Here is a 20,754-nt window from a genome sequence, read left to right as displayed (position 1 = left end):
GCCATAGTCCCAGGCCCACACTCACAAAGGGCCCTGCCTCACTCCATTTGCATTCTGCCCTGAGGCCCTGACCTGCTTGGCCTCTTCCTTACCCCACATTTGCTTGCCTCCCTCCCTCCCTCCCTTCTCCCCCCCCCCCCCCACCCGCCCTGCTCTGCTCTTGCCCCTGGCCCCTCTAAAAAAAATTAATGTTTCCAAGTGCATGTTTGTATGAGTCAGCAAAAGTTAGTATTGAGTTTACGACACCTTGTGTGTCCAAGAGAGCCGACATTCATAGCTTAATAAAGTTTTTTTCCAATCTTCTGGCAGATTTTAGAGATATAAATAAATGGGCCAATGAGGCTATTTGAAAACATTATTTTGTTCTTGCATAGCAATTTATGTAACTCAGATCGCAAGCAAGTGCAAACATGATCACAGCCCATTAAAAGCACACGCCAGGAATAACCCGAGTAAATTCAGAATGTTGCAGTTTCAGCTAATATTAGCTGAACCTTTTAAACCTTTGCAGCTTTCTTTAACAGCTTATTTCCTTTTGCTGAACTGGGTCTCCATTTGACCCAAATGCAGATTGAAATAGCCACAGTGAATTCATAAAGGAACTCTTTGTCTCAGTCATTCTATTTTTGTGTCTTAAAGATTCCTTTTATATAGCTAGCACAATATACAACCCGGCACAATGCTGAGGTATTTTGACTTCTCTCAATATTTTCAGAATTAGCAGATCCCAAAGTTAGAAATTAAGGAATAGTGATAGATGAAGGCGCAAAAAAAAAAAAGGTGCTGTCTAGATTTGGTTGTCCATTTAAGTTCATTTGTGTTCTCAGACTACTTCATGATGGAATGACCACCACCACCCTCTGTAATGGGTTAGAGATGACCCAGTAACAGTCTGTTCTGGTGTTAAGCAGGGCTGTGTTGTTGCCCCACCCTTTTTCTTCATCTAACTTGCCATACTCTTGATTCTTAATCATGACTGCCCTTCTTCTGGGACTGGGATTGAGTATCGCATGGATGGCCAGTTTTTCAATCTGCGGTGTCTTCATTCTAAAACTCAGGTCACCTGGACTGTTATTACTGACCTTCTGTTTGCTGACGATTGTACTGTTCTCGCACACAGTGAGGTGGACTTGCAGTCTACCCTAGATCTCTCCTGAGGTGCCTATCATAGCTTAGGACACTCCCTCAATATTGGGAAGACTAAGGTGCTCCACAAGCCTGCCCCAGCACAAGTTGTCCCCCTTTTCCTACGGATTGTCATCAGCAGTGAACCCCTGGAAAACACTGAGCATTTATCTTACCGTGGTTAGCCACCTCTCCCAGGCAGCCAATCTTGATGTGGAGATTGAACATAGGATCCGTTGTGCCAGAGCATCCTTTGGAAAATTGCTCCATCATTAAGGTGACCAGATGTCCCAATTTTATAGGAACAGTCCCGATATTCAGGACTTTTTCTTATATGGACACCTATTACCCCCCACCTCATCCCGATTTTTCACATTTGCTGTCTCATCACCCTATCCATCGTGTCTTTATTGACAGAGATCTGTGGATGGAAACAAAGATCCTGGTCTACAATGCAGTAGTCTTTCCCGCTCTTCTTTATGGGTGTGAGACTTGGGTGACATATCAAAGCCATCGTTAAGTGTCTGGAGTGGTACCAACAGCGTTGCCTTAGGAAGATTCTTTGTGTCAGATGGGAAGACCATCACACAGATGCCAGTGGTCTCTCTGCAGCTAACATCACCAGTGTCGAAACGAATATTATGAAACATCAATTTCATTGGGCTGGTCATTGTGTGCGGATGGCTGATACTGATCTTCTGAAGCAAGTCCTCTTTTCTTAACTTAGTCATGGTAAGAGGACCCGTGTGGGACAGAGGAAATGCTGCAAGGACACCCTGAAAGTATATCTTAAGAAGGGAGGTGTTGACTCCACATATTGGGAATTGCTGGCTGGCAATGGACTGCAATGGCATCACACCATACATCAAGCCTCAACCCGTTTTGAAGTGAATTGCATTGCTTACGAAGCTAAGAAATGGCAGAGGAGGAAGGAAAATGTACAGCACCCCGGCTAGTAGTTGTGCTTTCTCTAAGCAACCACCTATTACATGTGGAAAAATATGTAGAGAATGAATTGGACTCCTTGGCCATATTAAGTCTCATCAATGACTTCCCCCAGCAGACATCATACTCAGTTCGAGGGATAGCCACCACTGCTGCTGCCAAATTAAGGTCTGACTTTAGAAAGTGCCATGGGTTAAGTGGTCAAAAATTATATGGGGTTATGAAGGACCAAACTATGTTCACTTATGGGGAAATGTTTTGAGCATGTTTATGCCTGCATTTCTTGGAAGTGGATAGTTGGTCCACATGATTGTTTTCATGTTTGTCAAAAAGGATGTATATGGACATATAAAGGCAAAGCATCCAGTGACTTCATTCACTTCGCTTAAACTCCTGGGGTGGGATGGAGGAAGGTGGAGAGCGAAAGGGAAGGGGGAGGAGGGAGAGCAGCGAACGGTGGGGTGGAGGGACGTTCTGGTGCTCCTGCTATCATGTCCCATGGGGACCCACAATATATTTGGCACCAAGCCCAGAAAAGGTTAATCCGACCCTGTATAGCACAGAGGTGATATTTTGACCATGTGCTTAAACGGGAGAACAATGGATACACAAAATGTATCAAAAGTCAATTAGAGAAAAACAAGCCCTTAGTATCAGGTAAAGGGTAAAAGTGGCCTGATCAAGCATGCCCCATCAGTGCCTGATCAGTGGTAATAAACGAATTAGGAAAGAGAAATAACATGAAAATAAGCAAGGAAAGCATAAGTCAAGCCAATTTAAGTGTACGCATATGTATTGTCTGAGTTGCATAAGACACCATAATTCGTGATGGTGATTGGAAGAGAATAAATGAATATGTAATTTGGATGTATATAAAATGTGGTAAATTATAAGAGGCAGTTGGAGCTCCATAGGAAAAATCCATCATGACCTTCATATGCCCCAGAAGAAAGTAACTGGCCACTGTCTTTTTCTGTATGTCAGTCATTTCTTACTTTAATAGTAATTGTAACTACAAGGCATGTGTGTTTCAAATACAGATTTGAATGAATAAACCTGAGCTTCTCAGACGTGTGTGTGTGGCATTCCACCCCAACAAGGCCAAAGAAGGAGACAGTGCTTTGAAGCATAAAAGCACACAGGGCCCCGCCTGTTGGTCCAAATCCAACAGCATGATGAGTGTCCAACGGGGTGCTTGACCCAGGCTGTGACAATTCCACAAAATGATTTAGATTTTCTTTAATTTTTGTCTGATTTGCTTCTCCGGGTTTCTAAAACAAAATTGAGTGGTCAATGATGAGAGTGAAATGTCATGAGAGCTTGTGGGCTGCATTTAGAATGCGGATTCACAGAATAAATATTTGCAGAATCCAGTAAACAGTAAGTTCACCGCTGACTTCCTTCACAGAGGTATTGGTTCAGTGCTCAGATAGGTGGAGAAGAAATGGATATGTTTAATCTTTTTCTCAGCTTTTTTCTACCATGTTAATTTTTCACTGGTAGCAATGAGAAGTTGGCACTAGTTTGCCTAGGAAACATGCTAGGATATCCTTATGTGAATCCGGGGTGTGAAGGGCAGCTTGTGTAGAGGTATTCTATATGTATTGGTCCCAGAATCCTGTACATCTCTTACCCACCGGTGTTGGTATTTAGATAGATCTTTTGTTTTGAAAAATTATCATTTCACCTTATCCTACATAAGGAATTGATCTACTGATCTGTGTATTTAACAGAACGCTTCTGTGAAAGCATATTCATTCACTCATAATAGATGCAAAATGACAGTCCAAGTAAAGCGTGTGGTGTTTGAACTTTCTGCAGCTCTGAATAATGAGGGAAAAATAATTCCAGCACAGCACTGTTCTGGCCGAATCTGCTCTTCTAGGCAATTATTAAAATGTGTTGGGTGGTGATATTAAACCAGACTGTTAAACATCTGCTGAAATGCTGCTTAAGAAATTTTGTTGCAGGATGCATTTGAAACAGTCCATGTGAACAGGGTTATAAATGAAGGATGTCTGAATAGACGGAACATGACTACTTTGTGTATGTTTGAATGATCATTCATATAATTTTAACTGAGCACTTCACTTCATGCACTGTACAATTAATAACATGCACAACATCCTATGTGGTAGGAAAGTCATTGGAAAGGAAAGTCCTTTTTATGGATGGAAGAATTGAGGGTAAAAGTGGTGAAGTGACTCCCATGACCATGAAGCGAGTAAGTGGATGTGCTAGGATTTGTTTCCAGGCTTGTGTGCTTTCCTTTAGCTTGTATGCTGCCTCTTCAGTCAAATTCTTTTTTTGGAACCATGCCCAAGGTTTTTTCCTGTTTCAAATGGCATTTCCTCTAAAATGCATGAATGGAGCATTCCAGTAAACTCATGTTAGGTTGTTTGGAGATGATCCTAAAGCAAATATACTTTCTGTGCAATATATTGTAGCTTAAAGGATAAAGTCTTGTTGTACTGATTTATCACTGGACTTGTGTGGTTTTTCAGCTGTACCAATTGCTGTTAGGATCATATTTGTGCTGGTTTCTGGAAAGGAAGCATCACTTTTTGATTTATGTTGTATCAATACTGTTACGAAGCTGTCAGATGTGATGGAAAATCCGAGTCACACATGCTTACAGGGTGATAATACGAGTCTGTGGCACAGGCATCACTGCAGAGTTTATTCAGATGCTGAACAATTGTTACTGAGAAGGAGGCACAGGTGTTGTGATGCTTCCCAGCAGTACCCAGGCTTGTGAGGCACTTCGCTACCACCTGCCCTTAGCATAAGGAAGTCTTGTCTATGCCTGCTTTGGATCAGCTCTCTGACACCACAAGCCTCTGGCAACATAAGCATGTCTTCCAGGCCTCCACAGGCCTTGCTCTCTCTCTCTGTAGGTTAGCGATAGGCACACACCAGCCCAGGACTCCTCTGAGTGTCCCTCTGGAATACTCAACCGCTGATCCTCTGGACACTCAAAGGAATAGTAAACACCGCCTTCCAAGATTCAACTCAGGCTCATCATTCAACTTCACATATAGCCATGCATATATTCTTGCTTTCATTTCATATATATAAACTTATTCTTGTTATAAAATGAAAACAAGAATAAGTTTATTTATAAAAAATGAAAACAAGAATAAGTTTATTACCAAAGAACAGGTGATTGGAAAGTAAAAATATTGGATGCAAATGGTCTCAAATAAAACAAAATCATAACACTCGCACTCTTTTCTAGAACCTAAACTTATCTTCTGCAAGCTTGCTTACTCCAAATACTTTTCCCAGCATTTTCAACCAGGCTGGCTGAGATCTTTCGTAACAGCAAGCCTGTTGGCATCTTGTCATCACAGAGTGAAGGATGCCAGGGTGTGTCTCTGCATTTCAGCTATACCAGACCAGACTTTTGATCTTCACCTGAAAACAGGGTGTCCACCCAGCCCCTCTTGTTTCTCTTCCTGTTAATTTCCTTCTGAAGTCTCTGCAAGCTCTTCATTAGCATTTGACTCAGTATGCTAATAGACTTCCACTGTAAGACGCACAATGGTCCACCATAGAGATAAGTGTGTCCCACCTCCTCTCTGGAGAAGTTTATCTCATAGCATGCTACCTTTGAGTGACCTGCCTTTAACTGCAAGGCTAGAGAACATAATTTTCAGTATATATGCAGAACTCCTCATATATTTTCTGTACATACATCTCACAAGATTATGATGACCCATATGACATTCCGTAGAGACCTGACCACCGTTGGCATCGAGAGGTCCTTAGATCACAGGTTCATTGGGGCTGCTTTTTGCTACTGAGATCTCTGCTGCTCAGTATAGGATAGGGTGAATAGGGAGAGTTGGTGAGGGGTATCGTGCATACTGCACAGTTCCATATTTACAGATCTGAGTTTAAGTAATTTGAGTTTCAAAAGTGCTGCGTACGTGGCAGCTCCAACCTTGGCCAAATTAATCTGTACTATGTAAATACATTATATGTAAGTGAATCCAGTTTGTACTTCGTGTTGGAAAGAGAATTAATTCTCTCTTCTTACTTCTTAGCAGCAGTCAACAAGGGAAAACAAAAGTTGCTTAATTTGCTTGCTTTACTTGTTTCACAGGATGAATCTTCTAGTCATGAATGTAACCAGCGCATGATTCTTCTTTATGGTGTTGGCAAAGAGCGTGATGAGGCAAGGCATCAGTTGAAGAAGATTACCAAAGACATCCTGAAAATCCTGAATAAGAAAAGTACTACTGAAACGGGGGGTAAATACTTTCCAGAGTCTGTAATGTATAATGTAGGAACTGCATAGAGGAAGGTCTGGTTAGAGCCAGGCAAATTTGTAAAATAATTTAACTTTGGCTGTAAAGAGATGAATCAGCCAAATACTGGTACTACACCTATAACATGAAATACCTAGAGTTAGACCTGCCTTATAACGGCACTAGTACAGTTAAAGGTCATTTCAACTTTGTCTCTATATCCATATTAATAACTTGGCTGCAAAATATTATTTCTAGGCTAAAATCTGGAATACAAGATCTCATCCTGGAAAGGATTTATGTTCACTACTTTTTTAGCAAAATTGTTTGCATATTTTTGGCCTTTGCTAAATGTCACTTCTTTTGCACTTGAATAACTTTAAAATGTTTTTCCCCAAAGTTGCATCATGTTTTGTGCTGTGAAATGTTCTTTTTTCTGAGCACGGTAGAAAACTTGTGCGAACAATGTTTAATGTGGTCATATAGAACCAAGCATTTAAGATTTTATTTAATTTGTGTTTGAACCAGTAAAAAATGCAAAACTAAATGAGCTCTGTTTAAATGTAAAATGACCAAAATAATGTTTTGTCTGTTAAGTTGGGGATGAAGGGCAAAAATCCAGGAAGAACAAACAAGAAGCATTTCCAACTCTGGAGACTGTGTTCACAAAACTGCAGCAACTGTCATATTTTGATCAACATCAGGTGACATCTCAGGTACTTCCCTTGCATAACGTTGTACCTATATAAGTTGCGCTGTTTACATATCAAACCGGAAGAAAACTGTATAATAAAAAAATCTGTTCATACATAATATTAATTTTAAATGCAGTAGTATTTTAAAGGCAAGTGAAATACTGCTTCAGTATTTTTAAATACCTTCTCCAGTATGTTTATTTTGTATTGGAAAGGTGCTAGCAAAGCTTTACTAATGTCATGAATGTTGTAGAATACATATGAAATATTTGGAACTCTCTCTACAATGTTCAGCTATCTCTGTGCATAGAATGTTAATTGATTGCAACATATTTACTGCTCATTGCTAAATTAAATGCTTCTTTTCAATTCATCAGTTTTGTGCAGTATGCCACTCATAGGTCTAGGGCAAAAATTATCATTGAACTCTATTAATTAAAGATGGTGAAATCTTTTTCATGTTTCTGTTTAACGTGTGTGTGAGAGAGAGATTAAATCGTCACTTGGTTAAAGATTTTCATAGAATTTAAACATTTTAAACTTATTTTTTGCTTCTGCTATATTAGCTACTTTAATAAATAACCACAACTAATGTCTAAATTGTTTTAAATTAGAAGTGCGCTTTCCACAGATAGATTTTTATAAGGAACTGAAAATTTGTTTCCATTTAAAACATGCTAGCTTGTCAACATTTCAACAATTATTGGTAAAGTGATTAGCACTAATTATTGTTATAAAGATTCCATTAATACCAGTAAAATTTCCTTTAAATATATTTTTACTAACTGAGATTGGCACAGAAAACAAATCATAATGGAAAAGATGGCATACATTCAGTAGATTTAAAGATCTTTCAGAACATATTCACGAGGCAAGTTTTTTGGATGATTTTGCTGTGTATGTTTTGTGGTTGATTGATTTTGTTAGTAAAGCATCTTAGTAATTAACCATAATGATCAACAAAATAAGTATGAATTTTGAAATGGTCAGAATACTAAAGATTAAAACACACAGATTCAACACTACTCTTAAATTCAAATAACACTTTAAAAACATTCTTGTGAAATAATAAAAATTAAATTGCAAAAGTTAAGAATAAGTTGATCTATTTAGGCCACAAAGCAAATTAATTCAACACAATTTTGTCTTCTTTTTGCTGGAATAGAAAACAAAACTGAGTCAGAACTGAGTATACATTATAATAAACCAGTAAGTAAAAGCTCTTCTCAGTTATTAGTGACTAGAGCATTCCTCTGTTGTAAGGCACTTTTATTATCTGATGCTCAATTATCAAAAATTACTTACCTAAATTGATGTTAGAAATGTTAATATTGAGGAAAAGAAATATTCAGTTGCTGTAATGTTTTAATGCACAGATGTTTTCATTTTCACAGATCTCCAGTAATGTTCTAGAACAAATAACTAGCTTTGCTTCAGGTACATCATACCATCTTCCTTTGGCTCACCACATACAACTTATCTTTGATCTTATGGAGCCAGCACTAAACGTCAATGGGCTTATTGACTTTGCTATACAGGTAACACTTTGTTCCTACATATATCAGCACAGGGTTATAATGTGACTTTTCCATAAATGGCGTATGCCTAACAAGTAGCTTTGCAGCTCGTGTAACAAAGTGGCTTGCACAACAGTGACATGCTGTACAAAAAACCATTATTTGGTGCTAGAGTAGATTTTTCCTCTCACATTATAAATAAAAAATTACCTTCACTTAGAAATGTTTAAAATGCTGCAGAATGCTGTTATCAATATTAACATATCAGAAGAGATATTAAACACATATCTGGCTGTCTGTGTGTCCCAAGGGTAGGACACTGTACTGGGAGTTAGGAGATCTGGATTCTTTTAGATCTGCTGCTGTCTGACTTTGTGCAAATCACTTCACCTACCTGTGCCTCACTTTCCCTATCTGTAAAATGGGACTGCCAATACTTAACTTCCCTTTTTGCTGTCCTTGGAGATCTATGGATCAAAAGCATTATATAAGAGCTTGTTGTCTGCAACTGTGCTTTTATTTTTCTTAATAATTGGATAATACATTCCAGTTGTTTTTAAAATGTGCTGTATTTATTGAAAAATAGCAACTCCAGAACATCTTAGTCCAGAATGTCTTATTTAATATGTTTTTCAATGGCTATTTCAGTCTAAAGCACTTCTCTATCTTATGCAGCTGTTGTCTAGACACAAGAAACTTTCTGCAACTGTGAAGAACAATTCTTAGAATGTGTATTTTTGGTACAGTTTCAGTTTTCTTCTTGACTTCTAACTTTTTTTTTTAATAAAAATGAATATTCACATGTTGTGTGATATTTTAGTATCTTTTCTCATTTATGATTCTTTACAATGTTTTGTATAGCTTAATTTGGAAAGAATATTCAATTCAGTATTTATCTTATACTTTAGCTGTTAAATGAACTGAGTGTGGTGGAAGCAGAACTACTGTTGAAGTCATCCAGCCTGGCAGGAAGTTACACAACAGGATTATGTGTGTGCATTGTTGCAGTTTTGCGTCGTTACCATGCCTGCCTAATTCTAAATCCAGAGCAGACTGCACAAGTTTTTGAAGGGTTTGTAGTTGCTGTATTTTTTTTAAGTTTATTTATGACATGCATAATTAAACTGACTATTTTAATAATATCATAGTTACATTAGAACTATTCAAATATATGTTTATATGTTAGCTGTATGCATTGAATATAAATAAATCAAAAACAATTTAAACTGCTGCAAAAAAGTTCAGTTTAAGAGTGGTTTATTTTGGTTTAGCTCAAGCTGTTAAGGAATTGACTTAAGATAACTTGATATAAGCTACTTGTACACTGAAAAATAAGAATTTTACACCAGTTCAACTAAATTTTTTTTAAATTATTTATATGAAATGCAATAGTTTCTCTGCAGACTTTTGCACTCATTTAACTAAACTGGTTATAAATATTCTTTAAGATTTGAAGTGATTATCTGCCCTATTAGCGGTGGGTAGTTACAGAATGGTTCGCTCAGAGGTAGCATAACTTACAGTAAACCCTTGCTATAATGCCCTTTGCAACAGTGAACCTTGAACTGTAGTGAACGTGGTCTCTGGATCCCACCTCCAGCCCTGTCTGCTGTGTCAGGGGGCTGAGAGCTCCTTCAGCCCTTGAGCTGTGGCAGGGGGCTGAGAGCTCCTCTGGCCCCAGGGCTGCAAGGGGGGTTCTGACAGCATCCACCCCAGGAGATTGAAGGAGACTGACAGCTCCTTCAGCCCAGAGCTAGGGCCAGGATAGAGTGCTCCTCTGGCCCAAGAGCCAAATGTTCCTCTCTCTCTCCTGGCCATGTCCCTTGGGGCTGGAGGAGCTCTTGCTCTCCTGGCCCCGGGGTTGGAGGACACTGTCAGCTCCTGCCACAGACCCAGGGCTGAGGAACTCTCTGTCCCAGCCGTGGCCCCGGGGCCAGGGGAGCATTCTGCCAGGGCCACAATCCTGTCTCCTGCCCATCACATCCACCCTCTGCCTTGCTATAACAAACCCCTGGCTATGCCAGACAAATGGCTTGGATCCCCAGGGGTTCATTATAGCAAGGGTTTACTGTGTGCTGCTGTTTTTCCTTTGTGTTACAATAAGTTCCCAATTGCTCCACTGTGCTGGGCCCTATACAAACATCATATACGACAGTCATACACCAAACAGCTTACATTGTAAATAATGACAGAAGGGTGAAAAACACCCTGGCCTCTCAAGTAGGACAAAAAAGGACTTACAGTAGATAACTGTCCCAGTATAAAATCATTGATTCAGAGGATACTGTGGTCTTCCATCCTGAATAATGCCTTATTGACACTCACTATAGACACAGGGAGAGCCAAATAACCAAAGAAATGTATGCTTCCATGTATTGTTACAGTGATATTAGCTGAAAACTGAATTCATTGGTGCAGTGTTTAGTCCTTCTTTGTGCACATTGAGCTTATGGTGTGTTAGGTTAGCAGTTATTGCATACTTTTGTATCATTATTATTAGGGCACAGTGCTGTAAATCTTTTATGTTTTCCATGACCTTGATTGTGCAGTGATCTGTTTGAGCAGACCCGTTTGGCCTGTGTTGAGCTCTCTTGATGTCAGTGGGATCCCCTTGTATGTAGTTCGCTGCAGGATTGTGGCCAATATGTGTAAAATACAATGAACACATAAATATTTTCATTTTAAAATTGTGACAAATAGGCTTAAAATGAAACGTGAGGATGCATTCACTTTGACTCTTTTGTGGATGTAGACCATTGTCTAATTACTGAGATGTGTATGTTAATTTTATAATATTAAAATGTATAATAAGGTTTCAGAGAGACAAGGTGGGTGAGGTAATATCTTTTATTTGACCGACTTTGGTTGGTGAGAGAGACAACCTTTCGAGCTTACACAGAGCTGCTCTTCAGATCTCGGTCAGGTACTCAGAGAGCCACCACTAAGTGCAAGGTGGAACATGTCGTTAAGACAAGACGTTAACACATTGCAAGAGACCATTCAAGGTGAAAGGGGCAGTTAATAAATTTTCAAGAGTCTGAGTTGGAATTAATCTCTGATTTTTTTTTTCTTTCCAGATTATGTGGTGTTGTCAAGCATGTTGTTAATCCATCAGAATGTTCTTCCCCAGAAAGATGTATTTTAGCTTACCTCTATGATCTCTATGTGTCATGTAGCCACCTTAGAAGCAAATTTGGGGACCTTTTCAGGTTAGTAGCACAATAACTGTAGAAACTACTAACAAATAGGTTTCTGCTTTTCAGTGTTGTATTAATGATCTTTTAATTCAGTTTATCTGCTTTAAATTAAATGCACGTTTTCTACTTTCTGGTTTTTCTTTGCCCTGCGTGGGAACCATTATGCCCATGCAGACTGTTTCAGGTTTGAAGCACTAGGTCCTGATCCTGTTTGAGTGCTCAGCACAGCAGGCATACCTCTGTGCTCAGTGACACCCATTGAAGTCAGTAGAGCTCTACGTGGGTACACACATCCACCTGCATGGAGCTTAGTGCAGGAGGGATAAGTGGATATGTGGATAAGTGCACATGTGCTCGGGCACACATACAGAATAGGGATAACTCTAGCGAAGCAATTTCATTCTGTTAATTATAGTTTAATTTTCATTAATTTAAGATATTCCATAACGTACTGGTAAATCTACTATAACAACTATACCATCGTTGAAAATAATGAAGTCTTAGGTGACACCACTATAGCACTCTGCTTACTAAATCTTTCATTAGAAATACAGAGAGAGAGATCAAAAAGTGTGTGTGATTTGTGGGATGCTACACTGCAAACTTTCAGTTCCTTATTATAAATTGGAATTTTACTTTAGCGATCTTTCATCTGTGAACTTGCTTGCTGTGAAAGTTACAAACCAGCTTAGTCACAATTTTTTCCACATTTATTCATGTGGTTTTGATCTGCATGGTTCATGTTTGAGGTTTGAAGTGCACAGTTATAGAGAGAGCTCTTAGTAAGAGTATCTGTAGATGTTGTAAATGGATTTATAAATGCACGTGAGTAAAAAATTGCTTAGTAAAAAATTATGAAATAGGGTAGCTTCCTAACTACAGATATGTCTTAATTGTAAATTAACTGTACATTCATTCTACTGCTAGCCCTATCCCCTTATTTTTCAACTCCGAGAGCTACAGCTTAATAGAACATATAAAATGGCAAAAAAACAAAAAACAAAAAAAAAAAAAAGAACCCCATCAGAACACAAAAAACCACAAACAAAAATGTATTTTATTGGTGTTCTATAATAATATTTTAAGTGGCATGCTAATAACATGAGTTCTCACTGCCTCTGAACCCAGCACTTCTATGACTTTCCAGTCCAGTGTTGTTAGAAATGCTTATCTTAAAATGCAAACCCTCTGAACACTAGTAATTATAAAGAAACACAGATGGTCCCTTAACTATAGCAGTGCACACGAGTTACTAGCAGTATACTAGTTTATTCTTTGACATACACTAATTGTAACACACAATAGTCAGCTACTCCCAATCATTTTTTCGGCTCTTTTCTACAACAGTGCAGGTCCCATGGGTTCTCTCTTTCGATACATTGGAAAATGCATTAAAATTCTGTATTTTAAGAAAATGTTCACTTTATACGACACTTACCGTCTCTTGACTTCAGGTTTTTAAAGGTGATTTCTCTGGTATCATCCTAAACAGCTGACATAAAGATGCCTACTGAGGCTTCCAGGCTGTTTTATTTATCAATGTTCACTACACTTCCCTTTTTTAACTGTCTCTTCACGTTTTTTTTTTATTATTCTTAACTTATGACCACTTCCTCAACATAACATGTTGTCAGAAATGTAGTTTGCAAGTCCACGGTATTAAGATATGATTAGCATTGTGACCATTAGGAAAGAAGAAGCATTCTGATTTGTGTTCCAATCTAGAATAGATTTAATATAAAAATTTCTGAAGTACCTAAGTCCCATTTTCTGAAGCATCTAAGAGGAAGGGCCATTCGAAAGTCAATGGGATTTAGGATCCTGAGAGGTCAGTGCTATTGAAAATGCTATCCAAGTCCCTAATTGGTTATGGTCTCCTTCTGCTCTGTATGCATGCCATGTTTATGTTCTATTTCAGGAAGCTAATGGTGTTCCATAAGCCTTTTCATGTATTAACAAAGGTTGAGCTGATTCTGGCACTTATTAGATTATGGTCAGACTGTAACTGGTGCTGTATGGATGTGGGGGTTGGAGTGTAATGACTTGTGAAAGGGCCAGCCACAATGTGACTAGGGAGTGAAGCCTCTATGCCGCATTTCTGACAGTACTGGCTTCTTTGGACGGGCAGATTGAGATGAGGGCCATGCCCAGTGTAACTGGCCAGGCTCAAGGGGAACTTGCAGCCTGCATTTTTAAAGAGTGGTAGAACTAAAGCTATGTCCTTCCTCCAAGTCTCAGAAGGAATTCTGGCTGAGTCTCTCTGAGGATCCTACTGCAAAGTGGGCCCCAACCTGCCAACATACAACTGAGTCTTTAAGACATAATCTAGCCTTAGATCTCTAAACAGCTCTCTAATGATTAGAGGTATGTAATAAGAAGCCCCATTTTCAGAAATGGTAAGCTACTTAACTCAAGGAGAGGAATTTTGTTAGTATTGCAAAAATAAATGCCAGATTTTCAGATGAAAGTCATGGGGGCTTTTTTACATTCTAAACGATGATTTTTATGGAAGTAGAAGGATGCTGAACAACAGCGAAGTTCTGTAGGCTTGCAATGAAGTTAAATGTGGATGCAGGTACAATGGCTGATTTTACAAAATGAGAGAAAACACAGAGGATGGAGAGAGATGTGTTTTGTCAAACAGCTAGTAAAATAAGCGGAACTGACATTCAGCATCTTCAGCAACAGGCAGTTCCTCCTTACATACCAAAGGAGTAGCTGGTTCTACAGGTCTGGATTATTTGCCACCTCTGGTAGTATACTTTTGGCTCCAGGTTGCATTTACATTCATTTTATTAATTTGCTTCAACAGAATGTGTGCCAAAGTCATGGTGTTAAGTAATTAATTTGTTTATTCATTGAAATGTATGGCTACTTTGATCTATTCTATAGGCTAAACACACAAAATAATACAAAAGGGATGCACATGTAAATAACCACTCTAGCTCTCAGCCAACTTTCTCCTCAAAAACTTAAGGGGAGAGAGAAAAGATTGGCTTTATCGTTGTTTCTGTGGTGTCCATATTACTTTGGTATCCCAAAAATGATAAGCCAATTACATCCCTGGTACTAGTGGAGTTGCATGAAGGATAAATTTGGTCCAGTGTTATAGTGTAGCTAAGAACATAAGAATGGCCATACTGTCAGGCCAATGGTCCATATAGCCCAGTACCCTGTCTTCTAACAGTGGCCAATGCCAGATACTTCAAAGGGAAAGAACAGAACAACCATCAAGTGATCCATCCTCTGTAGTCCAGTCTCAGCATCTGGCAATCAGAAGCTTAGGGATGCCCAGGGCATGGGATTGCGTCCCTGACCATCTTCGCTAATAGCTATTGATAGACCTATTCTCCATTAACTTATCTAATTCTTTTTTCAATCCAATTATAGTTTTGGCCTTCATGAATCCCCTGGCCATGAGTTCCACAAGTTGACTATCCATTGTGTGAAGAAGTACTTCCTTGTGTTTGTTTTAAACCTGCTGTCTATTTCATTTCATTTCATTTTTTTCACCCTGGTTTTTGTTTTATGTGAAGGGGTAAATAACACTTCCTTTTTCACTTTCTCCACACCATTCATGATTTTATAGACATTTACCATATCCCCTCTTAGTTGGCTCTTTTCCAAGTTGAATAGTCCCAGTTTTTTAATCTCTCCTCAAATAGAAACTGTTCCATTTTTGTTGCCTTTCTCTGTACCTTTTCCAATTCTAATGTATCTTTTTTCAGGTGGGGCTACTAGAATTGCACGCAGAATTTAAGGTGTGGGCACACCGTGGATTTAGATTGTGGATTTAGATTATATCTTCTATTTTATTATCTAGCTTTTTTCCGATGGTTTCTAACATTGTTAGCTTTTTTGACTGCCATTGCATGTTGAGTGAATGTTTTCAGAGAACTATCCATAATGTCTCCAAGATTTCTTTCTTGTGCCCGTAGCATCACCATGGCCTCAAAATCAGTGCCTTTCTGCCTCTCACGAAAGGCTGGAAGCTCATTTTCCTTGTTTGAGAACGGACCACAGTGAAAATCCCAAGAATAGCTTACAATTTAAAATAGATTAAATGAAATATTTAATGAGTTTGTTAGAAAATGGAGTTAAAATTAAATTAGAGGTAAACAGTACTGAATTACACCCAGCCTCTGGTTGGCAGATAAAAATTTTGTTTGCAGGAGAAATTAAGTGCTCACACCATTAGAAAATTCCTGCCTCTGAGGTTATGCCTTCACTGCAGAGTTAACCTAGGTGGTTGTCTCCGGCTTAGCCTATCCCGGGTGTGAGGACCCACACTGCAATGACATATCCACATTACTATGTCCTCACTGGTGCTGCACTCATCCATGTGTGTCACTAGAATTTCATGTGTCCCATGTGTGTCCCATGGTTCTTTGTGCCACTGCATTAAGCTAAGCCTTTCCATTCATTGGAAAGAATCATAATGGGACAACTTATCTGTCCTTCTGGGCAGGGGGAGGAATTATGGGAAGGCATTGGAGGGCTATCAGCAATCTAGTAGTTTAGCCACATCCTCACTGCAAAGTGGATGGGTTACCAGCCTGAGGGATAACCTCACTCAGCCTTTAGCCCGGAACATGCCAGCTAGCCTGGAAAAACATTAAACTTGGGGCAGAAGTTTTTATATGTGGACAGAGGCAACACCTGAATAAGAGCCTGGGTTAAATGTGCAGGGAAGACACACACTGAGAGATTCGTTGTGTTTGATCCCAGTGTCTGAACCCCATTTCCCTGGTGATCACATCCATCTTTGAGGTGAAAACTACATTTCTGACCTAATAATACTTTTGAACTGGTGAGACTACTTCCCCAACTTATATTAGATCCTATTTCCTTTGTAGTTTCTGCTTTACTTAGTCCTCTTCACCACACCAAAGTTGCACCAGTTTAGTTAAATCAGTGCAACCCCCTCTGTAGACTCCTTTAAATTGATTTGAGTGTTTTATATCAAATCAGCTAGCACTAAACTGACATAAGGAACTCTTAAACTGATTTCTGAAGTTAGTTAAATTGGTGCAATTTACTCATGTAAATGAAGCCTTAAATATGGAGTCACAGCCAGCATCTCTTTAATTAATGCAAATGTCCTCTTGAATCTTTTCAATTATCTGTGTTCTTCACACAATGGCTTCTTTCTTGCTGAAGGAGGCCCACTAACATGTTAAGATCCCTAGCCTAGACTGTCTCTCTATCTTTTGTGTTTATTGTTAATGTCATAAGAGCATGACATTCTCGTATCCTCTCTATTTATTGATTGTGTCAGCCAAGAAATCATGGGTGATATATCTAGTTCACGAATTAAAAAATTGTGAAAACATATTGTCTTTCTGGAGTGCAGAGGTTTTTTTTTGTTTGTTAAAAAAAATAATTTTGGTGGCATTCTGATATTGCTTGCCACTTCATTAACCCCTTACGCCCACACACACTCCAGTTCACAGAGCCCTGGTCTACACTTACTGGAGATTCGGCGGCAGTCGACAGGAGTTGCGCAAACTACGCAGAGTAGCTTGCGTAACTCACGTTGACTGCTGTGCTTCCCTTCTGTGTGCTGTCGACACTGCGATGTGCCCGTCGACACAGCACTGTGCTACTTGAGGGATGGTTTACCAGTGTCAACTTCCTGATCGATTGAGCGGGTCTAAACTGACCGCTCAATCGATCTAGAAAGATCGATCTGGCAGCGGTGAATTTGCCGCCGTCAGTATAGACATGGCCTCAGTGTGTTTTGAAATGTAAAGCACTCTTCTGAAGCAGCATCAGCATATGTTTTACAGGGCATGTTATGCTATATGAAATCATGACCACAAAAGAGGTGAGTGCTCTCTGATTCATCTGCCTGCTCAGGCTTTGAATAAACCTATTACAAAGCTGTTATGGGAACTTGTCAGTTGCAGGAAAACTTTGATCAAATTGGTTGCATGCCATTGGGTTTGTCAGACTTTCTGTAAAAAAAAAAAAAAAAAAAAAAAAAAAAAAAAAAAAACCACAGCTTTCTGAAAGTGTGTATAGAAGAGCAATCCAAGTAGGGTGAATTTACTTGTGTGCTCCAATGTCTCCTAGGAGAATATGATAGACTTTCTGGGATTTAACAGTGTCTCTGCCAGCTCTGCCAATAGTACTTAGGGCAGTCTTGTTTTAATCTGCATAAATATTTCAACAACCCAAGAGAAGTGAATAATGTGTTTTGTATCTTCTTCTATTTTTAACCCTTAGCAGCGCCTGTTCAAAGGTAAAGCAAACCATATACAGCAATGTACAGCCATCAAACTCCAACTTGTTATGGGATCCAGAGTTCATGTTGGATTTTATCGAGAATCCCTCTTCTCACAGTGTCAACTATTCAATGCTAGGCAAGATCCTGAGTGACAATCCAGCCAATCGCTACAGCTTTGTCTGTAATGCCCTAATGAATGTATGTATGGGGCACCAAGATGCAGGAAGGTAAGAGAGATTGATTCAGAAATAGAACTGTAGAAGTAGTCAAAATAAGTGTTAGTGCTGCAATGGAATGTAGTATCTGGGATATTATTAGATTTAACTAGGGCTGTTTATGTGCATGTTTTTGACGTTTGCTCTTTCCCTTCCTTCCTTTTTTTTTTTTTTGGCTTACTTTTGGTATTGTCTTCATTGTCAGAATTACTTTTTATTGCCACTTCAGTGTTGTACTGTTCTTTTGAATAGGTTTCCTTTCACTTAGCCTCATACTGGTTTGCCTAATGTTAAAAGAATTAATAACAAATGGTTTACTACATGTGTGGGCTTATTTGCATCACCAAACAATAGTAAATAGTAAACAATATAAATAGCAGCCTCTTTGTAAAATTGCAAGAAGAGGTTTGTAGGACATAGGCACAATTATTAGCTTCCTAGCAAGAGGAGACTTGTTATGCTTTCCTCCCGTTCTCATGATTCTGACACTGGATTCTTATCTTAGCATAATCATCATCACTTCCTGGTAGTATCCACATTGTCAAGGAATGTTGAGTTCCTTCCCCAGATGTATAATATTATTAATTAATTGAATTATGGAACTCCTCGCCACAGGATGCTGTCGAGGCCAAGTACTTAGCAAGTTTAAAAGAGGGATTGAACATTTAATGGGTAACAAGAACATCCAGATTTGTTGTAACTAATTCATTAAAGAAGAGTTTTGGAAGGGAAATAAAGTCTCATGCTTCAGAGTTTAAACTATTCTCTAACTATTAATGATTAGGATGAGACCTGAATGTGGGTCACATTATCCCATATCAACCTGCTATGGGGCTTCTTGTACCTTTTCTGAAGCATCTAGTTCCGGCTGGTATTGAGGCAAGATACTAGACTAGATGGATCCTGGATCTGAATCAGTCCGGCATTTCCTATATTCCTATTGTTCCATGGTATCTGATCCCTAAATGGAAAGTACCTATGACAGCAGAGAAGAAAGGAGACTGATGTTCCTGTCAGCTCAGTTTTTCAAGATGATTAGTTGCTGAAGAGAAGACTCTAAGGGACTATCGCAGTGAGTCCCAGCCTTTTCTGATAAAGCAATAGACTGGTTAATGATAGGGAACTTTTTCTTCTCTCTCCGGTCACCTTTGGTACTGTCTTTTTCTTTGTCCAGTTTCTCTATTTGGTCTGTTTTTGCCTCTGTTGTTTTTACCTCCTCATCTCTCTCTCTCCCCCCACCCCTTTCTCTCTCTGGCTATGTCTAAGCTATGAGCTAGGGATGTGATTTCCTGTTTCTGTACGCATACTCATGCTAGTTCTCATTCAGGTAGCATGCATATAAATAACAGTGTACTTGCAGCAGCAGCAGAAGCATGGCTCAGCTGTGCTGAGTTATAAGCCTGCCTGAAACTGGTAGGTTGTACTCTGCACTGTCATGCTACTACTGTTGCTACACTGCTATTTATACTCTCACTAGCTCAATGTAAGCTAGCCCAAATATGTGTACACAGCAGGAAAATCACACTTCAGCTTGTATTGCAGACATGGCTTCTCTCTCTTTCTCATTATTCAGCTTCTGTAAAGATCAATGTGAGAGCAAAAAAGGAAGACAGATGGCTTTCAGAGAACCTTCTTTGTATTGCCCATAACTACAGAATTGTATTTGCACTGGAAGAGCAAATCTAATATCATGCACCTTTTGAACCTCCTACACAAACGTCTTCCTCTGTGTGCCCTGCCCTTGTTGCCCCACCTGAGAGTCCGGGATCCTCCAGGTTAGAAAACATGGAAGGATGCTATTGAAGGATCACTGTTACAGTGATTGTTTCAGCATCCACAAAGGACATACTAAACTCAAATTACTTTACTAAAAGAAGAGTTACCAAAAGTGTTAGGTTTTGTGGGGACAAAACACTGTTTTTTCCCATCTTATTAACATTATCCTTCAACACCCCAAATATGGTCCTAAGATTTTCCCTCCAAATCAAGTATACCTCTTCTAGGACAGAAGAACAGAAAGATCTTCTATGTGATGATTTCCTTTACTATTTTCCTTTATGACAAACCAAGAATTGTCTCCTTTAGGCTTGCATTTTGGTATGGCCTTGAATAGCTCTTCAGTGTCTGGACCTCATTTCATTATTTAGAGATCAGCTTTCTCTAAAAGATTAGTTTTTTTCCCTCTCACCGTTACTTCCTTTTCTTAGGATCTCTAACAGTGGGTAAATGTTAAAACTAGGGTGACCACACAGCAATTGTGAAAAATCTGGCCGGGGGTGGGTGGGTAATAGGTACCTACATAAGACAAAGTCCTGAATGTCGGGATTGTTCCTATAAAATGGGGACATCTGGTCACCCTAGTTAAAACTATTCCTTCTATCCAAAAATAGCATTGGATTTCCTTGTTGGACTTATTTTTCTTAATTCTCCATTCTGCAAAATCTATAATGCAGGTAGAGATGAGCATGAATTTTACATCTGGATTTCATCTCCAGTTTCCTCAAAATCAGAATGGTTCAGATATGGAGTTCTGGTTTGTCTCCTATTAAGAAGAGTTAATCGTGAATTCAGATCGGGA

General features: G+C 39.1%; 1 protein-coding gene across 1 annotated transcript in view; it reads left to right on the top strand.

The window, feature by feature from the left end:
• MED12L (mediator complex subunit 12L) overlaps positions 1-20,754 on the top strand; it is a 266,607-nt gene that overhangs the window by 177,940 nt on the left and 67,913 nt on the right. The window contains exons 16-21 of the mRNA XM_067551717.1: positions 6,179-6,326; positions 6,921-7,039; positions 8,413-8,556; positions 9,444-9,607; positions 11,613-11,744; positions 17,961-18,188. Of these exons, the coding sequence (XP_067407818.1) occupies positions 6,179-6,326; positions 6,921-7,039; positions 8,413-8,556; positions 9,444-9,607; positions 11,613-11,744; positions 17,961-18,188 (935 nt within the window). The remainder of the gene's footprint in view (positions 1-6,178; positions 6,327-6,920; positions 7,040-8,412; positions 8,557-9,443; positions 9,608-11,612; positions 11,745-17,960; positions 18,189-20,754) is intronic.

This window comes from Emydura macquarii, unplaced genomic scaffold (assembly GCF_026122565.2).
Source record: "Emydura macquarii macquarii isolate MOO-44397 ecotype Brisbane River unplaced genomic scaffold, CSIRO-AGI_Emac_v2 contig_18, whole genome shotgun sequence".
In the NCBI taxonomy this organism is placed as follows: domain Eukaryota; kingdom Metazoa; phylum Chordata; order Testudines; family Chelidae; genus Emydura; species Emydura macquarii.
The sequence above is the reverse complement of the archived record's forward strand: the minus strand, read 5'-3'. Positions and strand labels throughout refer to the sequence as shown.